General features: G+C 43.6%; 1 protein-coding gene across 3 annotated transcripts in view; it reads right to left on the reverse strand.

The window, feature by feature from the left end:
• iqck (IQ motif containing K) overlaps positions 1-17,585 on the reverse strand; it is a 35,500-nt gene that overhangs the window by 6,536 nt on the left and 11,379 nt on the right. For 2 of the 3 annotated variants that reach the window (XM_070542075.1, XM_070542073.1), the window contains exon 7: positions 9,744-10,143. In XM_070542075.1, the coding sequence (XP_070398176.1) occupies positions 9,910-10,143 (234 nt within the window). In that variant the 3' untranslated portion in view covers positions 9,744-9,909. Of the gene's footprint in view, positions 1-9,743; positions 10,144-17,585 lie in introns of those variants that run through there. The other variant, XM_070542076.1, reaches the window with a different exon arrangement.

The following is a 17,585-nucleotide window of genomic DNA, read 5'->3' on the forward strand; positions in this document are numbered from 1 at the left end:
ATGTCGTTTGTATTGGCCACGCCCATTTCCGCCTAACTACATTTTTTGCTAGATCGCAAAAAATGCTAAACTTAGTTTTAATCACCAATCCGTCATTTCTCGTCAAAACAGCTTCAAACGTGGGATATAAGATCTATAGCTGAAGCTAAGTAATTGCAATGGAAAATTTTGCAGAAAATTTTAAAGTTGCTTAAATTACACATGGTCAAATTCAGTGCGCTAGCTAGCACATGTCCTAATTGATGATATCTCCACATTTTTTTAAATTTAGATGAGACTTTTTTAAAATTTAGATGAGACTTTAGACTCTTACAAAGTATGAGCTGTAAGCAACATCTACTTAATTTGTTTTGATTCACCAATAGGGGGCGCTAAAGAGTCAAAAGGTTTGTTTCAGCGAAACGGCTTGATGGATTTCCACAGAACTTGGCACAGATGTTAATTATTGGACCCTTGAGCTATATTTTGAAAATGATTAAAAAGTGGACGTGGCTTATAGGCTTTAAAATGTTTCGCCCTTTTACTCATGAAAAATATATATTCTATAACAGAAACTGTGCCATAGACACAATCTCTATCACACAGCTGCATCTTTCCAATCATTACTTCATCCATTTCAGCACAACTCTACAAGGGAGGTCCACTGCTTCCTCCCCAATGGTCTCATTCTGCCGCAACCTCCGCAATCTGGAACCCAACCACTTCTCCTCTCTTGTTGCCTCCACTCTTCCATCTCCCAGCACATTCTCTGCTTATGAAGTGAATGATGCCACCGAGTCACTCTGCTCCACACTCTGCTCTTGTCTTAATAACTTGTGCCCTTTAGCCACTAGACCTGCTAGATCCTCTCAGTCACACCCTTGGCTAAATGATACCCTCCGGTCTCTACGCACCAATCTTAGAGCTGCGGAACGGAAATGGCGCAAAACAAAAGATCCTGGTGATCAATTGAAAATTCATGAATTACTGTCCTCATTCTCTGCCAGCATCACTGATGCAAAGAAAGCTTTCTACACTGACAAAATTCTCAGCTCTGCTGACTCTCAGAAACTATTTTCAACATTCTAAACTTTGCCCAACCCTCCATCTCCACCTCCTGCCAACAATCTATCAGCTGATACCTTTGCCTCATTCTTCACTGACAATGTGGAAGCTATAAGCAAACAGTTTACTCAACTCAACCTACTGCAACAGACCCAATATTTTCTCTGGTCAGAATTGGGATCGATCCTTCAACCTTCCGATTACTGCACAACCTGCTCCACCTCCTGAGCTAATGCTGTCCCATGCAGCACATGACTTCACTAACTAAATCTTCACGGTCTTTAAAAATTGAACAAAGGAATTTGATTGTAATCACCATTGAGAAGTCAGCCATGCCTATGAAAGGTTTTCCTATAGGCTGCACAAAAGTTTCAATGAGTTTTCCTGAGTGTTCCTTCCATTGCGCTGGTTGAAGTGAGCTGACGGGACGCCTGCGGGAGAACGTGTTTTTGGGGCTGGGTCACGTGAGGAATGGCGAAGACAAGGACGGGGCCGGGTGGGGGACTGGCGCAGAGTCGGGATCGAACACACAACCTTCCGATTACCGGAAAACCCGCTCCACCTCCTGACCTACTGTTGTCCCATACAGCACATGACCTAATTGACAAAATCTCCACGATCTTTAAAAAATAAATGATGGAAATGGATTGTAATAGGGATTGAGATGTTATTGATGGCTATGAAAGATTTTCCTATAGGCTGTGCAAAAGGTTCAAGGAGATGTCCTGAGTGTTCATTTCATTCTGCCGGTTTAGAGAGCTGACACGACGCCTGCAGGAGTCTTTCATCCATTCAAACACCCAGTCACACGCTGGTGGGAATGAGCTACAATGTAGCCACAGCTTCCCTGGGGTGCACTGAGAGATGAGGCAGCATTATCTGGTCAGAGTTGGGATCAATCCTTCAACCTTTTGATTACTGCACAAGCCGCTCCACTTCCTGAGCTAATGCTGCCCCATGCAGCATATGACTTCACTCATTAAATCTTCACTTTCTTTAATAAGGAAACAATGGAATTCGATTGTAATCACGACTGAGAAGTCAACCATGCCTATGAAAGATGTGCGTATAGGCTGTGCAAAAGGTTTAATGACGTATCCTGAGTGTTCCTTTCATTGCGCCGGTTGAAGTGAGCTGACGGGACGCCAGAAGGAGAATGTGTTTTTGGGGCAGGGCCACATGAGGAATGGTGAAGGTGAGGGCGGGGCCGGGTGGGGGACTGGCGCTGGTTGGTTTGGAACCTGTTGATAACTGCTTGCAGTTCTAGTTTATATTTGAAATCCTTTCTTGAGCAAGTATGTGCTAAAATGGCCCTTTACAAGGTTAATGAAATGTCACTGAGACCCCAAAAGCCCCCGGTGGCCAGAACACTGAACTTGTAACTTCAGACCGACCTGTGCCACCTGAGCACATCTGATTTGTTTAATTTAGTGATGAGCCACCCCCGTAGAAACTAATGAAGGTTGACAAGACATTTCAGCAGTTAGATTCATGTGTTAAAAAGACAAACACAGCAAGGAGATAGATTTCATTTTCGGTTTAACCACAGATATTTAATAATGAACACTAGGGGGTGCTAAAAGCAAGCAAAACTGCCTAGTATCCCTTTAACTTGTTGGCTAATTCACTTGTGGCTCATTTGAGTCAAACAGGATGAGGGACCTCACTGCACCCCTCTGATATCAGTTCTCCTCGTAGTAATCTATTTTAGAGAAATAAAATCTAACCGACTAGCAAAGGTTTCAGAAGCTACATCTGGCGGATGAAACATTGTCCTCTGCTACAATGCTAATGCAGAAAAACCGAAGTAGGGGATTGTTTAAGCTAGCTGTTGGAGAAAAGGTGCAGTGAGATGTCGTCCGCTGCTAAGTGTTTAGACCAGAAACAATCTTTTGTTTTTGCCGTGCTATTTAAAAACATCAGATTTTCTTAAAAATCCAGCCATGGAAATCCCAAAACCTCTTTAAGCTGAGGTTTGAATACTTTTTTTACACATGCCAATCAAAGGAAATTTGCCTCTGTCATAGTTAAATAATGAAAACCCCTGCATTTTTTTTATTTAGTTTATTTTTTTTATTAAACTTTTTTTCCATTTTGCAAATATTTACAAACAATTTTGCTGTTTCACTGGGATTTGGAGCAATTCCTTATAAAAATTTGAGTGACTAAGCCATACCGAGGCAGAATTAATGTATTATTTAGAGCAATTTAGCTAGAAATTTTCTGTCAGGCTCAACAAAATAAAATTTAAACCCTAACCCAGGGTAAAACATTTTGATCTCCTCACAGATCAATGTGCATCTGGTCTTTGCTTCTTTGTTTCTTCCATATCTGACGTTTTTTGGATTTCAGCCAATGAAAAGGCAGCAGAATAGGTGTGTGCTGGTCTCTCCAGGTCAAAGTCAACGATTGCAGCTGTTGCTGGATCAACTTAAATAGGTTGTTTACAGAAGGATGAGCAAAGGGGCGATTCCTTAAATAATTTTGTTCTTCTTCTGTCCCTGAGCTAAACGAGGCTCATCTGTCCGTCTCTGCTCACTTCATTACATCCCAGAATAACAACAGGCACAACCAGAATATAAACACCACCTTTCTCAACCTGAAACATTTCCACTCTCCTCTCAATTTTACCTGACAGATTTTGTTTAATAGGCCACGAAATGTTTTCTTTTCCATTAGGGCTCTGAAACCCCCCACCCCCACCCCATCCCCACCCTACTGTTATGTCAGGTCAGCAGCAGCAGTGGAGCGAGGCTGTGGCGCCACAGCTAAAGAGTGTTTGTAGGCCCAACATGGCTGCAGAGAGCCTTTGTTGTGTGGAATGTGTTGGTGTGAGGATAATGGCGTTGGTCATTGTTCGATAGGGACACACACAGGACTACTATCATGTGGCTGATGGAGTGTGTGTGTGTGTGTGTGTGTGTGTGTGTGTGTGTGTGTAAAGGGTTTATTGTGATATAATCAATGTAAAGGATGGGTAGTTTACATCTTACTTATGAACCATAAAATGTGAGATTCCATGAAAATATGAAATATCAATCAGATGGATATTTGAATATTTTAAACCAGAAGATCAGAACTTTTTATTGCAGGGATTAAGTGACACTTCGTATTAACTCCAAGAAAAGAGAGTCAGGTTTAAAGTAGTTAAGAAATGTATTTCCACACAATTTAAACAAGACTACCTTTAACACTCTGCGTACTGATGGACTAAGATGGAGTGAGACATGAAATGATGATGTATATGTGTGGAATGTTGTTATCAGAACCAGTTTATTTAGAGACACAATTATCAATTTACAGTGGTGTGAAAAACTATTTGCCCCTTTCCTGATTTCTTATTCTTTTGCATGTTTGTCACACAAAATGTTTCTGATCATCAAACACATTTAACAATTAGTCAAAGATAACACAAGTAAACACAAAATGCAGTTTTGAAATGATGGTTTTTATTATTTAGGGAGAGAACAAAATCCAAACCTACACTGCCCTGTGTGAAAAAGTAATTGCCCCCTGGTTTATCCGTTTAATTATAGATCCACTAGGATAAATACAATAAAGTTTATCTCTCACCAAATAGAATATTTACTAAGAAATCACAATGTAACTATAGACACATTATTTTGTTGTGTGTGTGTGTGTGTGTGTGTGTGTGTGCGTGCGTGTGTGTGTGCCTGCTCTGTCTTCTCGATCCACAGTGAGTCGTGGAGGATGGCTGCTTATACTGAGCCAGGATTCTCTGGAGGTTTCTTCCTGTTAAAAGGGAGTTTTCCTCTCCACTGTCGCTTTATGCTTGCTTAGTATGAGGATTGCTGTAAAGTCACTGATACCAGTCAGTGACCTGATGCAATTTGCTGGGTTCCTTATATAGGAAACATTATTTCTGATTGGCTTAATGAACTGACCTGAATTGGAATCTTTATTATGTGAAGTGTCTTGAGACGACTCTTGTCGTGATTTGGCGCTATATAAATGAAATTGAATTGAATTGAATTTTGATGACATTTTTAACTAGTGTCGTGATTTCTCCCATACATATAGTATAGGGTTTTGTTAATTTGTTCTTTTACACCACCTTTTCCAGTACATGTAATGTATTGCATTCATTTCTTCACTTGGAAGTCTGTTCACATAATTTGCTACACATAGTACATATAAGTACACATATTGACAGGTTTCTTTTTATTTGTTGATTTCCATTAAACGCCATTTGTTGTGTCTACATTGAAGTGCCCTTTGTTGTGCTTTCGCTCCTCTACTGAGTTTCGCCGATGATTCTCCTCGATTCCTGGGGGTGGCCCTATGATTCGTCATCGGATTCTACTGTTCCTGATTGGTGTTCCGGCTCATTGGACCTGGATGTCCATGGATTCCGGCTATTGCTGCTGGGATGTTTCGTTCGCTGGGACCGACTCCGTGCCTGCTCGTCTTCCTCCTATTCTGGATTACGTTAAGTGCAATTACAAGGATCAAATTACTGTTTGAATTATTCCCTTCCTGAGGATATATTAATGATTTGCTGACTTTTAATTAACCGCCTTCAAAGGATTTCCCTCCTCCAAAGGAAATTATATACTTTTGGCCTCTGCCTGGGAAATTACATCCTGCATTCTCGACGGAGACCCTCCAGGCCTCTGTTGTTCAATGACAGGTGGTCTCGGACCACTATGCCCTTGAAAAGGGGGGATATGTAGCGTGATGAATTGTCCATTTCTGACCTAAAGGCCCTGCTCTATTTACGCTACCCAAGCAAAACCATAAGTTTCTGACACAAACCTAATCTACAAGATATGGGCCAAGGCCACTCATGCTCTGTGCTCTTATCTAAACTGTTGCTTCCCCGGACAGCACAAGAAAGAAGAACTCTTTTAGAAACAGAACTTTTCTTATTAAATAATAATTAAATTGCATCTGTTAGTCCAAATAATCATGTGAAGCTAATGTTAAATCAATCTGTGAAATAAGAATATTAATTACTTGATATTATAATCCTATGATAGTATTTAATAAGTAATATACCGTTAAATATTTACACTAGACTGATCACATGTAATGCAAAATCACATAACACATTCCTTTTGCTGATCCAATCAGAACCTTCCAGATCTGATGCGAGGCATGGTTTTGTTGGTGCTTGGTAAATCCCCTTTTGTTGGCAAATTCTGATTCGACAATAAATCAAAACATCCAAATTATAAAACTATGCCCCACATCATCTTAACTTGAGTTCTAGAGAAGTTATCAGAGTGGCCAATCCGTAACTTTCCTCTTAAAGCCGAAATAACCTAACAACAAGCTGGATTAAATCTGTTGCATGTTCCACCTGCTGCAACGGTTCCTTCAGAATAAAAGCTGAACCATCACGACTACCTTCAGGGTCTCGCTGATGCCAATAAACTGTCGTGACCTGGGAGTATCTCAAGACGGGACTGGTCGGCAACTGCGGCTTTGCTACAGGCTTCGGTTCCAGACAAGGTCCAAGCTGGACCTCAACACCTCCTGATCTAAACGGGGACTTCCGCTGGGTACGTAGACCAACAGATGGCGTCTCAATGTGTGTTATAATCTCCAAACCAAGCTTAGAGCGAAACACCATTTCACTCCCATCAGAACTAATCATTTCTCTGGATTTGCTGGTTCTAAACATATTTCACACACACATCATCCTCAGTCTTACTCCACCTTAGTTCATCATACACATAGCGTTTAAAGTTAGTCTTGTTTAATTTGTTTAGAAGTAAATCTTTTAACTTTTTCAACCTGACTCTCTTTCTTTCTTGGAGTTGATACGAAGTGTTGCTCAATCCCTGCAATTAAAGATCCGATCTTCTGGTTAAATTTATTCAAAGATCCATTAAGGTGATATTTCATATTTTATGATATTTCACATTCTATGGTTTCTAATTAAATGTAAGAACATCTTCTCTACACTACGAAAGCGGGGCCTCTGTCAAGGTCAGTGTTGGGAACGTTACTTTAAAAAAGTAATTAGTTATAGTTACTGATTACTTTGTCAAAAAAGCAACTCAGTTACTAACTGAGTTACAAGATCATAAAAGTAACTAATTACCAACGAAAGTAACTACTTAGTTACTTTTTTCATTAAAGAATGCAAGAATTACTACAATAGTAAAATATAAATGACTAATGACTGAACATAATAAAATGTATGTCCAAATGTTTTATATAAACCTGAATAAGTTAAACAAATAAGCACTTAACAGGAGGAACTACTAATAGGAACATTACACTTATCTAGACTATTAAAAGGTCACTGTGTGATATTTAACAAAAACCCAATCAGCTAAAATTTAAAATTGCAAATAGAAACACCTGTAAAGGTTCCTGAGCCTTTAAATGGTCTCTCAGTCTAGTTAAATTACAGAAATAAATGTAATTTTGCACAGCATTCTAATTTTTCCAGCTTCACATAATTGTGTGTTTTTAGTAGCATTCCTGTTGCTGCTAATCTAGTAATGGTTAAATAAATAATTAAAATCCTTTAAAATGACACTAGAAGAGGCACAAGCCTGATGGAGGACTTACATTTACTAACTTGGGTCAGACCCAACCACAGAAGAGCTGAAGCTGGGTGGTGAACACACACAGGTAGTTCTGATAACACCTGAGCTGCCGTCTGAGACAGATGCATCAGTGTTACAGCGGGACTAAAGACATGATCAGGAACAGGTTACAGCTGGATGATCTAGGAAGGCAGAAGATCAGGACGTCTGAGCGGTGAACAGGTGAGCGGACCTTCGGGACGTCCCGCTGTCACGCTAAGAAGGGCACGGCTGCAGACCCGCAGATTCGCTGCTGAAGCAACAAATCTGCGGGGGGTCTGCAGCCGTAGACTATTCATCACGTCTTCCTCGTTCTTCACGGGCCGTGATGCTCTTACACATCTGCCTCTTTAGCTCCTGATCAGCTGATGACAACTTCAACACACCACGCTGCTTAACGCACGCATTTCCTTATCAGTAAAGAAAACGACGTTTTGATAAAAGAAGATGTAATTAGTTTGCTCGTTACAGAAAGAAATATTTTTTATTAACACGGTTATTTTAAACTGAGTTTTTCCCGTTGTGTCTCCAGCAGCAGCGACTGAGACCGTGAGGGTTTCCGCCCACCCGGCCAATCATCATCGTGTTTGTAAGTGCGTTACCGACACCTCTCTCCCTGGCTGCAGCTGAAGTGTGGCGGTCAGAAAGCCTCACGCTGCTGCTCAACGTTCGACAAGCAAATAGTAACGCACAACGTTCCGTCCCCAGTAACGGTAACGGCGTTGCAACGGCGGGAAAAGTAATTAATTAGATTATTCCGTTACCTATAACAGAACGCCGTTAGAAACGCCGTTATACTTAAACGGCGTTACTCCCAACACTGGTCAAGGTCAAGGGCTGTACTGCATGCTGGATCACAAGTAAAGCATTTAAGGGTTAAATGTGTTGATAGAGCCTTGTTGTGGAGGAACTGACGGAGCTCCCATGAGGAGACACTATTCAGCTTTAAAATTGGCAGTTTTAGTGGTCCTAATGGTGATATCCAATCTAGTGTCCAGCTTTTCAATATTGTTAAAGTGTTAGAGCGTGACTGACATCCTCATCTTGCAGCAGAAGAATTTTCCAGACTACCTTTTGAGGAAAAGGCTGCAGGACTTTCTATAAAAGACTAGAAGCTGGACTAGTTTTACATTGATTCTTTTTTTCCAGTTGCAGTTAAGAAAGGGTAATCACAAAAATGATTTGGCTCACATACGACTTTACACAATAAAACTTCCTGTTGTTGCCTGCTACAGAAAAACAAAAGGATGAAGGATTTTTTTATGTTATTTGTTTATAATTTTAGGAAAATTTCTTCTAAACCATGGGATGGATCGTAATGTAATGCCCAGAAGGTACTGAGTGGATCTGCAGCTGATAACCTTAATGTTTTTGTTTGTTTATTTGGTTGACACTTTTATCCAAAACTACTCTCAACTTAGGGAACTGTCAGTCAGCCTAATGTGTATGTTTCTGGTCTGGGGGAGGAAATGGGAATGCCAGGAGACATCCCACACAGGCATGGGATAACATGCATACTTCATGCAGAAAGGCTGCAGCCAGGATTTGAACCAGTGACCTTCTTGCTATAAGGCAACCAGCTTCATCCCCATGCAGCTGAACCTCTGGTGTCAATCAAATTCAAGATGGCCACTACATCTCATCAATCTTAGCCAACACGTGAACAGCTGTAACTCAATCGGTTTTACAGACAAGTTCCCAGTGAGGTAAACTTTGATGTGATTGTAAAAACAGCAACTTTTTGTTGTATTTAATAAATTGTTTTTCTTTTAGAGACCAGTTAGAATCTGTAGCACCAACTTCCATTTGTGTGCATTTCCAAGGACAAAGTTAGGCTCTATCCTTGAGCCCTAATGCCAGTCAGTCCCATTGGACATGGCTGTGCATTCCCAGCTGCTGCGCTCCGTCCTTTGTGTGTGTGTAGACAGTACCCTCAAACACACACATCATCTTATGTTTCTCTCTCTGCTTCTTCACAAGGACCCCCAGCCCCCACCACTGTCATCTCATCACACAAACACAACCTGAGCCCTGCAGAGATTCTTCCTCCTTTTCATCTCTCTCTCTCTCTCTCTCTCTCTCTCTCTCTCTCTCTCTCTCTCTCTCTCTCTCTCTCTCTCTCTCTCTCTCTTATCTCTGCCACTCGTCCTCATTCTCCCCATGCGCCACTGCTGCCAGAATCTTCATCTCTAAGCTTGAACATCAAAGCGGTGTTAGAAGGAATACTGTATCTCTGCAGCAGTTTAGGTGTGTGAGGTTGAACCGTGCACGGTCTGACACTCTTATATAAGCATGTGTCGGTTTAGTAGAAGTTTAAACACTTTCTTATGTTAAGCAGCATAAATGTTACCATGTAAGTAGCTGTTACCTGTATGTGTGTGTGTGTGTGTGTGTGTGTGTGTGCACGTGCGTAAACATGCTCACCTCGGCTCTCCTGTCGCCCCCAGAACTCTGCAGCAGTTCTTCTAATGTCCCGTTGTTCCCTCTGCTCTCGCTGCCATCGATGCAGCTCCTGCACATCTGGCCGTACTCTGATCTATAACAACAGCACCACACGTGTACAGGCAGCACGTGCACAGGTTCACATCAACAAATATCAGTTATAACCCATCCAGACTGTGCTGCACCTTTTATGGCTGAAAATGAGAAACACTAAAACTGTTATTACATGCAGCTTGTTCACGTCAAATTAAATCTTAGTGTGAGAAAATCTAACTAGATCCTGTCAGTAGGTCAGATGTTTATGGATGAAATAAATAAAAGGATAAAAATGCTTCACACACAGGCCATCAGCTTCAGTGCTGTGTCATGTTGTGGGCAAGCTGTTTAACCCAGGACATGAAGAACCACACGGAAAAACAGGTAAGTAAAATAGTAAAATGATTTATTAACTGATAAGGAAAACTAAAGGCGCTGCTCCAGAAAAACAGGAACAGGACGGGACTGGAATGGTCATAGATGTAACGTGATGAAGGAGCTATTCCTCCAAGGTTATTTAACCTCTCTCCACAGATGCGTCTGACACAGTGCTCGAGTGCATGAGACTGCCTCAAGGTCATGCAATTGCTTCTAAAACTGTTTTCTTTCCAGCAAGAGAAGAATGAAGATAAAGGACTCTTTTCTTTTATTAAATCAAAGAACTCTATATTTTTAATAAAGCTGTTATGATTAATATGTTTTAATAAGTAAATGACTATAATCTAACACACTAGACACGCTGATACACGTAATGTAAACGCAGGACACATTGCTGTTACTGATCCAATCAGAACCTTCTTTTCTGAAGCGTGGCATAGCCTCTGTGGTGTTTATAAATCTGCCCAACTTTGATTCGACCAGAATTCAAAACATCCAGATTAATAAAACCAGTTCCAACGCCATCTTAAGTTCAGTTCTCAAGATCTCACTGGAGTTCACCGCATGCTAAGCGAAGTAAACGGACCGGCCATCCGGACTTCCCTTTATAGGCTGAGAACCAACAAGCTGGATAAAATCTGTTGCATTTTACCAACCAAGCAATGGTTCCTTTCAGAATAAAAGCTGAACTTTGTGTCGGTCCATTGTGGTAATTCTGTCAGTCTTCTCGTGTTGTCTAGTGTTTTGATCTCCTGCTCTGCTCTTTTGGATATATTGGTTTTTTGGCTCCAGCCCATTTGGATATATTTTTGTTTCATTCATCCTAATAAAAGGATTTTACTTTATATCATCTCCTGCCTTGTGTCATCTTGGGTTCCTGCATGTTGGGTCCTACCAACACCGAAACGTGACAGGGTCCCTTTTGATGCTGTGAACCACCTGTCGCTTTTTACCTGGAGACAATCCAAAGACTAGTTCGTCGTACTGCTGACGCTGTTCCGCCGGCTCCAGTACTGAAAGGAGGGTCCGAGGACCTGGCATTCTGGATCTGTACGGGTGTCTCATCACGGGTATGTGTGGAGCGACAAATATGGCGTCTCAAGTGTTTATGAAACTCCGGTCAAACTCTGATCGTAGCTAGAAGCAAAATATCATTACATCATTCAGACTTGCTTCTCCGGATACGAGTTCTGATAATAACACCACTCACACACACCATTCATCTCACGTCTCATTCACACCAGATCCATCCATCATTAGAGTTAGAGTTACCCCCAAATTCCACTACCTCCGCTCCGCTGCGCTCCGCTCCGACACGGACGCCGGAGCAAAATCGGTCCCGTTCTAGTCAATCAGAGCAATTCCACTACTGCGGCCGTGCTCCGGCAGTGCGGCGCCGTGCGGCGCCCTCTGTTCCGACAAAAATAGAATCGATCCTATTTTTGCCGGACGCCGGAGCACCTCCGCAGTAAAAGGACAGAAATCACAACGGCCCAACAGGAAAAGGAGCAAGCACATCTTCCGTTTTTCACAATAAATCGCTAAACAAAAGGCGTTTTTTGTTTCATATGCACAGGTTTAACAACTTTTAACAACTATCAATGGCGGCTGAAGTTTAAATGCACAAAAATAAGCCATAAATACAGTTGCCACTATCAAAGTAGTCACACTTTGTTGATCCAAACACTGCTGATCTCTCAACACAATGATGGGCAGATTAAACAGCTCATTTCCGATGCTTCTCCCGCACAACGGGTGTTTGGATCTAACTTCCGCGTTTATTGCTCGGACTGTATCGCAAGATCTCGAAAATCCCGCGCATGCTTGTTTGCCCCCTTCAGGTCTCCGCACCGGAGCGGAGCCGTTGTAGAGCGGGTACCAGTAAAAATTGAGTTCGGAAGCGAGCGGCTGCGGAAGGCGGGGGCGGACCGGAGCGGAGCGGAGCGGAGGTAGTGGAATTTGGGGGTTAGTCTTGTTTAAAATTGTTTAAATTGTTTAGTAATAAATCATCTTAAGCGTTTTAAAGGTCTGATTCTTCTCTTGTCTCTCAGTTAATACAAAGTGTTACAAAATCCCTGCAATAAAAAGTTCCAATCTTCTGGTTAAATAACTCAGCGGTCCGTAAGATTGATTTCATACTCGATATGGAATCTTAATGTCTCAAGGGTCCTTAATTAGATGTAAATTAACTTTTTTTACATAGACCAGGGTTTAGCGGTGGTGGATTGGATGAAGATCAGTTGAGGAGAGGAGAGAGGACCGATGACTGAAGAGGAGGTGGTCAGGAGATGGTTGTATGAGTCCAGGGTGTAGGTTGGCAGGCAGGCGAGCGAGCGATGGAGAGTGGAGGCCAGAGGATCCTGTGGAAAGCCTGGTCAGCCTCCTGGGACCACGAAAAGGGTTTCTTGATGGAAGTGAGCTGTGTCAGGGGTGCGGTGATCTGGCTGTAGTTTCTAATGAATCGGCGGTAAAAGTTAGTGAAACCCAGAAATCGTTGCAGTTGCTTACGCGTAGAAGGGGTTGGCCATGTCTGAATGGCGTCAACCTTGTCGGGGTCCGTCTTCAGCCGACCACTGTCCAAAACAAATGCTAGAAACTTGATGGAGGATGCGTGGAACTCACACTTCTCAGCCTTAACGAATAACCGGTTCTCGAGTAGACGGAGCACAGCTCGGACGTGTTGACGGTTTTCTGGAAGTGTTCTGGAAAACATAAGAATATTGTCCAGGTAAACTGTTACGAACTTGTTAATTTAATCACCTAGCACGGAGTTGACCAGAGATTGAAAGACTGCAGGAGCGTTGGTTAGTCCAGATGGCATGACTAGGTATTCGAAGTGGCCAAGTGGGGTTTTGAAGGCCGTCTTCCACTTGTCCCGCTCACGGATCCTTACCAGGTGGTAGGCATTTCGCAGGTCTAATTTAGTGAAAATGGATGCATCGTTTACTGGCTCAAAAGTTGAGGACAACGTTGGCAGAGGATACTTGTTTTTTTATGGTAATCTGGTTTAGTCCTCTGTAGTCGATACTCGGGCGGAGCGACCCATCTTTCTTGGACACGAAGAAGAAGCCAGCACCCAGGGAGGATGTGGACGGTCTTATGATTCCTGAAGCTAGGGACTCTGAAATGTATTTTGACATGCTCTCTTGCTCAGGTTTTGAAAGATTGTAAAGTTTACTTGTTGGTAGAGTGGCATCAGGAACGAGGTGAATCCCGCAGTCAAAAAAGCGATGAGGAGGCAGAGAGGACGCCCGGTCCTTGCTGAAGACCTGTTGCAGGTTGTGGTAGTCGGAGGGGACTCCAGTCAGACCAGGTGGTTCCTGAGTCGGGTTCTCGGCGGTCAGGACGGGAAGAGGAGCTGAGAGGAGACAATGAGACAGACAGAATGGGCTCTAAACTGACACCAACCCAGTCCTCCAGTCAATGTGGGGGTTATGTGAAGCCAACCACTCATATCCTAGCACGACTGGGGACTGTGGAGAGGGAAACACATAAAAACTTAAGAGTCTCATGATGATTACCAGAGATTAACAGGTTTATGGGCACGGTGCGATGGGTTATGGTTGTGAGGGCGCAGCCATCAAACGAGGAGGCATGAGTGGGTGTGGAGAGAGGAGTAGTGGGAATGTCCAGCTGCTGCACCACCACTTGGTCCAGAATGTTCCTCTCACACCCAGAGTCCACCAGCGCCTTGGTTGGGAATGTTCGTTGGAGGAAAGAAATAGTACAAGTTCTATTGCACTGGGAATTTTGAGCACTAGGAATCCCACCCACCAGTAATCCCAGTCCTACTGGTGGGCTGCAGTTTTTGGCCGAACAGGGCAGTTTTGGATTAGGTGACCCGGCTGACCACAATAGAGACAAAGACCCAGGGAGCGGCGTCTCAATTTCTCCTCTGGAGTTAACTGTGCTCGTCCAATCTGCATGGGTTCGTCGGATCCCGAGGGAAGAAGGTGTTGTTGATGTGTTTGGTGGGGACGTTGCTGCAGAACAGTAGCTGATGGTGGTCTGAATGCCGAAGTCTTGTGTCTCTCCTTGAGACATCTCTCTGTGTTAGAGGCGAGGTTGATAAGGCACTCGAGGTTCTCGGGTTCCTGGCAAAACGCGAGCTGATCTTTTAATTCTTTCGGTCAAAGCTTGAGAGAAAGCGGCTTTTAGAGAAGCCTTATCTAGAGTTGATATGGAAGCTAAGGTGCGAAATTCTATGGCAAAATCGGTGACAGACTGTTTACCCTGCTGGAGATTCCATATCTGTTTGGCGATTTCTGCGGGAGACTCCGTCTGATCAAATAGTTGTCTGAATTTGGTTAGAAAAGCCAAGAGCGAACCTCGCAGGAAGTTAGCCTGCCGGCTCTTGGCCTTCACCCATTGTAGAGCCCTACCCGGAGTAAGCCGACTATGTACGAGATCTTGACCGAATCATTAATGAATGTGTCTGGTGACCTTTCAAAGGCTAACTGACAGAGTAGTAGGAAACAGCGGCATTTAGCTGGTTCGCCGGAGAATGTATCAGGCTGTGGCAACTCGGCGACCCAGAAACTAACCCCATGTTGCTGAACAGGAAGTGGCAGTGGAGAAGAAGCTACGGAAGTAGCGGGAGGAGGCGGTGTAGATGTGAGCTTCTCATTCATTTGGCATAAGGCGGTATTGAGCTGGAAAAGACGTTGATTAGTGGCGGATAACTGTTCGAGTACTGACCGGATGTATCCTTCGTGCTGGGACAAGGTGTTAGCGATGGCGACAGGAAGTGGTTCTTCAGGGGTTGCATTTGTTTGGCCGGTTGATTCTGTCAAGTTGTGGACAAGCTGTTTAACCCAGGACATGAAGAACCACACGAAAAACAGGTAAGTAAAATAGTAAAATGATTTATTAACTGAGGATAAGGAAAACTAAAGGCGCTGCTCCAGCAAAACGGGAACAGGACGGGACTGGAATGGTCATAGACCAGGGCTTAGCAGTGATGGACTGGGTGAAGATCAGTTGAGGAGAGGCGAGAGGACTGATGACTGAAGAGGTGGTCAGGAGATGGTTGTATGAGTCCAGGGTGTGGGTTGGAAGGCTGGCAAGCGATGGAGAGTGGAGGCCAGAATGGCGGGACGTGGAATACAACTCCAGGCGTGGTTAGAGGATACGAGGCGAGATACCGGAACAAGAACAATCAGCTGCTGCATGAACACCTGTTTCCAATTAGTAGCACAGCATAAGTTTGGTGGCATAACTGAAGCGGAAGCGACAGACCTTGTGTCTCAGCCCCTCCGGTATAAGACACTCCGGGGTAAAGACATACGTGTCTACCTGCGCGTGTCCACAGAGCAAACAAACTCGACCCAGACGCTGCTCCATCAACACCTTGCAAAATGTGCCATTATCCTATACCTGTGATCACTAGCTTCAGAGGAAGGTAACACACAGCAAACCGCTTTCGCAACCTTCAAAACCTCCGCTCGCTAAAACCAACTCCCCCCGAAGACATCCACCTGTCTATGGGACTTTGGAACTGCCAATCGGCTGTAAACAAAGCTGACTTCATTACCGCATATGCAAACCACCCGTCACTCGATGCACTGGCTCTCACAGAGACCTGGATCAAACCATGTGACAATGCTACCCCATCTGTTCTCAGTTAACCACACTTTCTCCCACACTTCACGTGGATCTGGCCGAGGTGGTGGAACGGGCATGTTAATTTCCAACAAATGGATATACAGTCAGTTGCTACCCATCACTAAATACAACTCCTTTGAATACCATGCCATCCAGGTGACTGTACCGAAAAAATTATTTTTGGTTGTCTTATCGACAACCAGGTCAACTTAGAGACTTTCTTGATGAACTCGACACCCTGCTTTCCTCCATTCCTGAGCACGACTATCCCGCAATGGTCCTTGGAGACATGAATATTCACCTGGACAATCCCAGCTCATCAGGCTTCCTATCACTAATGTCATCATTTGATTTAAAACTAGTACAAAGCCCTCCAACTCAAAGCTGAAAAAGCACTTGACCTCATTTTCACCAGAAACTGTGCCATAGACACAATCTCTGTCACACCGCTGCATCTTTCGGATCATTACTTCATCCAATTCAGCACGACTCTACAAGGGAGGTCCACTGCTTCCTCCCCAATGGTCTCATTCCGCCGCAACCTCCGCAATCTGGCACCCAACTACTTCTCCTCTCTTGTTGCCTCCACTCTTCCATCTCCCAGCATATTATCTGCTTATGAAGTGAATGAAGCCACCGAGTCACTCTGCTCCACACTCTGCTCTTGTCTTGATAACTTGTGTCCTTTGGTCTCTACGCACCAATCTTAGAGCTGCGGAACGGAAATGGCGCAAAACAAAATATCCTGGTGATCTATTGAAATTTCAGGAATTACTGTCCTCATTCTCTGCCAGCGTCACTGATGCAAAGAAAGCTTTCTACACTGGCAAAATTCTCAGCTCTACTGACTCTCAGAAACTATTTCCAACATTCAAAACTCTGCTCACCCCTCCATCTCCACCTCCTACCAACAATCTATCAGCTGATACCTTTGCCTCATTCTTCACTGACAAAGTGGCAGCTATAAGCAAACAGTTTACTCAACTGGCCACTCCTGAACATTCACTACCAGAAACCCCTTCAAGCCCAACCATCTCAGGCCCTACTGCTTCATTTTCCTCTTTTTCCCCTCTCACTGAGAACTGTGTGTCCAAGCTTCTCACGTGCAGCCGCCCTACTACATGCCCACTTGATCCCATTCCGATTAAGCTGCTCCAAGCTATTGCTCCTACAGTAGCCGCAGCATGTGATCAATGCTTCACTGACATCCGGTACATTTCCCACCTCTCTCAAGCATGCTCAGGTTAAACCGCTGCTAAAAAAAAACATCTCTTCCTCCAAATCATGTGGAGAACTACCGACCTATCTCTCTCCTCCCTTTTCTGTCCAAAATCATTGAAAGGGTGGCTTTCAAGCAGATCACAGAATACCTCTCACAAAACTGTCTGCTTGACCCTTACCAATCTGGGTTCAAAAAGGACCACTCCACTGAAACTGCTCTGTTAGCAGTGACTGAATCCTTAAAAGAAGCTAGAGCGACTGCCAAATCCTCAGTGCTTATCCTGCTCGACTTATTGG

This window comes from Nothobranchius furzeri, chromosome 12 (genome assembly GCF_043380555.1).
Source record: "Nothobranchius furzeri strain GRZ-AD chromosome 12, NfurGRZ-RIMD1, whole genome shotgun sequence".
NCBI classification, from domain to species: domain Eukaryota; kingdom Metazoa; phylum Chordata; class Actinopteri; order Cyprinodontiformes; family Nothobranchiidae; genus Nothobranchius; species Nothobranchius furzeri.